Genomic DNA, 6,288 nt, shown 5'->3' on the forward strand with positions numbered 1-6,288 from the left:
TCACCAGTATGAATGGCTGTCTTTTTGACATAACCACACTGCAGACTGCCAGCCTGGAACCTTTAAAAACAATAGTGGCTGTTCACTGGTGTTACAGGAGCTAAAGTATCAGCATTATCATAGCTATGCCTAGCCACCACCAGGCACCAAAGCATGAGTTCCACCCTTGGCCAGGGAGCTAACCCACATGGTGCAGCAAACCTCTCCTATCTCACCCACTGTTGCCCTCAGCAGTGTTTATAAGGAAAAAGTTTTTCAATGCTTTTAAAAGCAAAACCAAATGTTATATAAAGTCATAGCACTTTCTAGCTCCAAAGTTCTAAAATTCAAGCCAGTTATATCCCTTGTTCACAATGCCTTTCTTGTCCTCTGATTTGTATGAGTCTTAATTTAATATGCTAGATCAAATTTAAATCAAATTTTAATAATACTACAAACAAACCCAAAGCAGTAAGAAACTACCAATTTCCTGCTTGCAGCTCAACTTCTCACAACTGAGATGACTTTTCCAGACAGGTCAAATGATGACAATACAGACATATTGTTGCTCAATGAAGATAACCTACTCTTAAAACAATTAAGACATTTATTAACAGCCTGTAATATAAACAAAGCATTGTAATTTCCCCGTTCATCTCATTTAGGTAAAGTAAATGAACTTTCAAAATTGATCAATGGACTGTAATCAAACAGTAATGTTAACTAATGCAATACTATTAGTTTGTCAAGGCAATTTCTACCCAAATGAAAACTCCATCATCTAAAGAGCATTGTAATTAATACCTTATCAAAAACATTTCGGTATATGATGTAGTATTCATCAGCAGGTCCTTCCTCATTACAGCCCACTCTTTTAGTTTCTGTAACTATGTATCTTTGCATACTTTCCAAAAATTCTTTGTCACTTCTACTAATGATGGGAGGGAGAACGGCATGTTTATTTATTTCTTGGACTGACATTTGTCACACTTGTTCACCAGGAAAAAAAGTTGACTCTTGTCCTGCTGTTGCAACAAAACCAAAGCTCTAATAAGTCTGAAGGAAAAAAAAAAGACCGTCAATTAGGCCCTCTGGTGGCTCAACGGGTGAAAATGCAGCACTTCAAGCTAGCCATAGCCCTTCAGTGCAGTTCAATCCCCACACCGGAGGTGCCCCGCTTGGCGTGGCAGACCTCTCCTGAACCGAACCCCCCCTCCTCCCCTCAGCAGTGTACTTTGTCAGTCTGCCTGTTCTGCTCCCCACTGTCTTTGGTGAAGCCTCTCACCGCCCCTGCACCTCTGGCCTGTACCCCAGTTCTGTATGTGTAAAAAATTAACTTTTTTTAACGAAAGACAAATTAATGTAAAATAAAAAAATTAAGTCAAGATTTTAAAAAATGCATATTTGTTTCAGAAAAAATCTGATATTTTCAACTGATGAATGAAAAGGTCTAAACTTCTGGAATATAAATACCAAATATCAGTCAATAATAAACTCCTCGCTTTTGTATTATAAAATTGGATGGAAGTCAATTGGAAGAAGAAAATATTTCAAAGTCATCAACTGTCAAATGTTGCACACGGATCAAATGACTAAATAGCAGGTGGAGGTGATTAGTGATAAAACCTACTCCATATTAGAATGGTGGGGACAAAAGTTTAATAGGAGTGAATTCAGTCACTGGAAGGAGAAGACTGGAGCCAACGCTGTATAGATAACTCTTTCAAGATATTTTGTTATAAAGGCGTCAGACTACAGAATTAAGAGTATTCTAGGAAGAATGAATTCTTTATGTCAAAGGAGAAAAGACTAAGGAACTTAAATTCGCTTTGTATTACTAACAGTAAAGTTGAGTCAAGAGTTTGACATTAGACTACGAAGGAGGCGTGGGCTTAATGATACTAAGGAATTTGGATTTTTGGATACAATAGTGAAGGTGAATTAGAAAGGAGTAAAGACTACAGAGATGAAGAGTTAAGATACTGCACTCAGGAGAATTAAAAAGGGTGTAAATTTGGGGATGAGGGTAGATGGGGGTAGGGAATAGAGAGATAATTAGTAGACATTAGGAGGGTACATAGAAAAAGATTCCGTGGTTTGTGCAGTGGAACAGAAGCCAGAAAAAGAACCTACTTGCCTCCAGTCAAGGCCAAGAAGGCCCTACACAAACTCGCTCTTACGGCCTAAATTCTACAAGTAGATAGTCTTTCTACAGTTTTCTTCCGTGTATGACACATTGTAAATATGGAAACTCCTAAAATTTTCAACATATCAGGTTTTACACTAAGAAGTGAATACCAGGCTCAGAATGCTCCTCAGGCTGAGGAAACATGGGTTTGAAAGCGGGTGAGGAGAAAATGATGATGAACCTAAGGTTTCCATTTTTTCTGTCAGCTGCAGTTGGCCGTGGGATTTTCTTCCCCCTGTTGCCCAAAGAGTGCCTGAGGGGAAGATCGCGGCTCCAGTCCTCACTCCGCACCCCTCACCTCTCGGTAAGTGGAAACGACCTTCGCTCCTCCCTCCAGGCTCCTAAGGTTTCCAGCAGTGCTCTTCCCACCAGCTCTCGCCAACCCACCCAAACTAAAGCTCCACTGCGCCCTTCCCCCCTCCTCACCTTAAGCCCTAACTGCAAACACTGACTCCACCGCTGCGGCGGGTGACTAGCAACCAGAGCTGGGATGTGGAACTGCATCCTGGGATAAGTAGTTCCAGCTGCGAGAAAGCAATGGGAAACTACAACTCCCAAGAGACACTGGTCCATTTCCTCTTTCTCCCTTTAAAACTCCTCTACGTCACCCTCTTTTGAAGGACCCCCCCCCCCTTAGCCGCTTCGAGTCTATGGGGGGAAACTCTTTTAAAAATGGGCTAAGTTGTCTGAATCTAATCTTTAGAGAGCTTTCCGAAGGCCGAGCTAGGGGGACCCTAGACTCACCACCAAGCCCGGCATGTGGCTGGGCAGCCGCGGAGGCGCGTCAGGCGTCCGGCGCGGCCGCCTCAGGGGCGGAGCCCCGGCGGGAGACCCCGTGCGCCGCCTGGAGCTCTTCCTTTCCGCTCCGCCGTCTGTGGTGAGTGCGTGCGTCCGTGCCTCTCTGTGGGTCGCGGCCTAGCCGTCTGCCCTGTCTTGTCACCAGGCTAACCCGCGTGTTCCTTTCCTTCACCTTCAGGTGGACCTGCCGCCAAGATGCAGATTTTCGTGAAAACCCTCACGGGGAAGACGATCACCCTCGAGGTGCGGCCCGGCAGCGTGGGAGGCCCGGGCCTGAGGGCCGGAGGCGGCTCGGGGTGGCCTGCAGTGTGCCTTGGTTGTGTGCTCGCGTCTGGGTTCCGAAACCTGGCGCTGAGTTGGGGGTAGTCTGCTGAGCGGGGACGGAAAGCCGGCTTTCGATTGGCAGAGGCTAGGGTGGGCCCGGGAGGGGCGCTCCCCGCCGCAGGGAGCGCACATGGGGCGGCCGGCGGGACTCCGGGAGGACTCGTGTTCGCGGGGGCCGCTCGGAGTTTGTCTACCGTTGAGCGAGCGGCTCTCGCGGGCTTTCGGTGCTGTAATACCATCAAGATGAACCGTGGGGTATTGGTTTCTTACTGTATTGGCCTTTTTTGCATTTTAAAACCCGTAGGTTGAACCCTCGGACACGATCGAAAATGTAAAAGCAAAGATCCAGGATAAGGAAGGCAAGTGATATTTTCTAGATGTGAAAGAAAAATAAGTCCTGGGGTCTCCAGACTAAGTGTAGGCACGAGATCTACCTGCTCTGGTGGGGAAGAGCAAGGCAGATTGACAAAATGAAATGCTTTTGGAATGACAGAAGAAACAAAGGTTATGAGTGTGGAACCAAGCCAAGCTGTAGTCCATTTTATGCGTGTGGTTTTGGATGAATTACTTAATTCTCCACACCAGCTCACTCTGCAAGATAATTATCATTAGTACATATTTGTTAAGTGAGGTAAAAAGTGTGAAATTGTACCATGCCTAGTGTGTAGTAAAAGCTCAGTTATAGTTGTGGCTTAAGATTATTTGAGTAGATATGTTTGTTCTGTTGTGACTTAAGGGTTTTTCTTTTACCTCTCTATCAGGTATTCCTCCTGATCAGCAAAGACTAATCTTTGCTGGAAAACAACTGGAAGATGGACGAACTTTGTCTGACTACAACATTCAGAAGGTCTGTGGAAAAGAAAGAAGCACCCTTCAAATACAATCTTACCTAGGAAATTTTAAGTAATGCACAAAAGTTAGAATAAATAGATGTCTAGGTGACTTCTATGCTAGCATTTGAGGACATTGCTCTGGTTTCTTATTCTGAATTGTGCAGAAACCATCCTCATGATGTAACTTAATCTCCAATAATATAGTAAAGATCAGCTAGTTACATTCTCTCCCCCTCCATCTTATCTGTGGTACTGTCTACTGTACTGTGTACTTTCTATTGCCTGATGCTGGTTGTCTATTCTTGATGTAGTACCAGTGTTGGTCAAATGACTTCAAGAGTCTGTTTTGCCCTTTCATTAATAGGAGTCCACTCTCCATCTTGTCCTGAGACTGCGTGGTGGTGCTAAGAAAAGAAAGAAGAAGTCTTACACCACTCCCAAGAAAAATAAGCATAAGAGAAAGAAGGTTAAGCTGGCTGTCCTGAAATACTACAAGGTGAGCTAGTTTAAATCAGGAGAATAACTATTATATGAAAACTTAATCATAGTCTTTAAGGTGACTTGTCGACTTTTCTTTTGCAATAAATTGACGTAATTGTCTGCTATTTACTGGCTTAAATGAATTATTCTTGATATTTTTTGTGTGTGTGACCATAGTTTATAACATGGTCTCATGTGTACATGATAATTTGACATCTGTGTGATAAATTCACTTGACCCTTTTTATCCATTTCTATTCCCTCTGTGGTGATACTTTTTGTTTTTTTTGATTGAAGAACAAGTTTCAAGATGTACTTGAGTATGAATGTTGGGTGTTTTTCCTGTTTGGTATTTTGAAAGTTTTTTTACTCGTTGTCTCCAACTAAAGCTCTGATTTTGTGGGTTTATTTCTTGGGATATAGTTTTTTTTTTTTCTTAAATTGTTGTCCCCATGGTTCTACCACCATAGTATACATGAACTATCACCATATTCCCTTGTGTTCTCCCCTCCCCTGTTTTGACCCCCTTTATCCTGCTATATGCCTCAGGTTTGTGGTCAGCTTGCTAGTTTTTGGCTTTTTGTTTGATTTCTCTATATTCCAGATAACAGACCTATTCGATATTTAGTTTTTATTTGGGCTAACATAATTACCCTTCCAGCTCCATCTATGTTGCCATAAGTAGTATGAGTTTCTTTTATTTGATAATCAAGTAATATTCCATTGTGTAAATATGCTACAGCTTTTTGGTCCATGAGTATTTTGGGACATTTGTGTCGTTCCCACATCTTGGCTATCGTAAATAGTGCGGCTGTAAACCTGGGAATGCAGGTTTCTAGTTATTTATAAGGTTAAACTTTCAATGAATAAAAGGTCCTAAGACTGAATTTTTGTTGTTGTAATTACAACCGAAGATTGTGAGGTTTTAGAATGCCTCGGCTTACAAGTACTAAAAGCTACCAGTATTGTATAGTTTGAAGAGTTAATTTTGGTCACTGAGTGTTTAGAATATCTTGTAGAATTATCTTAACAGTGGGTTTGTACTTTTTTAGGTGGATGAGAATGGCAAAATCAGCCGCCTTCGTCGGGAGTGCCCATCCGATGAATGTGGTGCTGGAGTTTTTATGGCCAGCCACTTTGACAGACATTATTGTGGCAAATGTTGTCTGACCTATTGTTTCAACAAACCGGAAGACAAATAATTGTGTATGGGTACATAATAAAAGACATTGACATTTAATTGCTGAGTTTTATTCTGTTAATTGAAAAGTAGTATTTAAGCATCCAACTGATGACCTCATATCAGTTACTCTAGATAATAGGCACAAACTTGCCTATTATCTAGAATAACTGACTTCAGCATCATTAAAATTGTGAGCCATGTAACTATCCTGTGCCTCATAGGAAGATAGTAATCCCTGGCTGACACACTGAATGCCAGTAGTAACATCACCCCTACTTCTGTTACCACAACCAAAAGTGTATCCAGTGTCAAGATCTGAGGATAACCACTCCGGGGAAATCATGACATGTGAACTAGTGTTGGTAACTGCCTAAAAAAATGTCAAGACATAATTTATTTCATACACGAGATTTTAAAGAGAGCTTAAATAGGTAATTTAAGAGCAATTCTGTGTCCTTCAGTGATTTGGGTGGAATGTCTAACCCAAGGTAATTTCAAGCTATT

General features: G+C 42.1%; 2 protein-coding genes across 2 annotated transcripts in view; one reads left to right on the forward strand and one right to left on the reverse strand.

Moving 5' to 3' along the window:
* The window catches only part of CLHC1 (clathrin heavy chain linker domain containing 1), a 29,013-nt gene extending 26,355 nt beyond the window's left edge, over positions 1–2,658 (reverse strand). The window contains exons 1-2 of the mRNA XM_004691405.2: positions 2,594–2,658; positions 784–1,035 (exon numbers count right to left, since the gene is read on the reverse strand). Coding sequence (XP_004691462.1) covers positions 784–960 — 177 coding nt within the window. The 5' untranslated portion in view covers positions 961–1,035; positions 2,594–2,658. The remainder of the gene's footprint in view (positions 1–783; positions 1,036–2,593) is intronic.
* A 342-nt stretch (positions 2,659–3,000) lies between these two features.
* RPS27A (ribosomal protein S27a) lies at positions 3,001–5,841 on the forward strand. The gene is made up of 6 exons (XM_004691406.2): positions 3,001–3,044; positions 3,144–3,208; positions 3,594–3,648; positions 4,051–4,136; positions 4,487–4,618; positions 5,654–5,841. The coding sequence occupies exons 2-6, from the start codon at positions 3,161–3,163 to the stop codon at positions 5,801–5,803; spliced, it is 471 nt and encodes a 156-aa protein (XP_004691463.1). The 5' UTR covers positions 3,001–3,044; positions 3,144–3,160; the 3' UTR covers positions 5,804–5,841.
* Positions 5,842–6,288: the final 447 nt, after the last annotated feature.

The sequence above is a fragment of the Condylura cristata genome, unplaced genomic scaffold (genome assembly GCF_000260355.1).
Source record: "Condylura cristata isolate star-nosed mole 26May11 unplaced genomic scaffold, ConCri1.0 scaffold00031, whole genome shotgun sequence".
NCBI classification, from domain to species: domain Eukaryota; kingdom Metazoa; phylum Chordata; class Mammalia; order Eulipotyphla; family Talpidae; genus Condylura; species Condylura cristata.

Coding starts and splice junctions, on each gene's coding strand:
- RPS27A (XM_004691406.2), top strand. CDS start 3,161: ATGCAGATTTTCGTGAAAACCCTCACGGGGAAGACGATCACCCTCGAG. Junction 3,209..3,593: donor GGAAGACGATCACCCTCGAG/GTGCGGCCCGGC, acceptor TAAAACCCGTAG/GTTGAACCCTCGGACACGAT. Junction 4,137..4,486: donor CTGACTACAACATTCAGAAG/GTCTGTGGAAAA, acceptor TTTCATTAATAG/GAGTCCACTCTCCATCTTGT.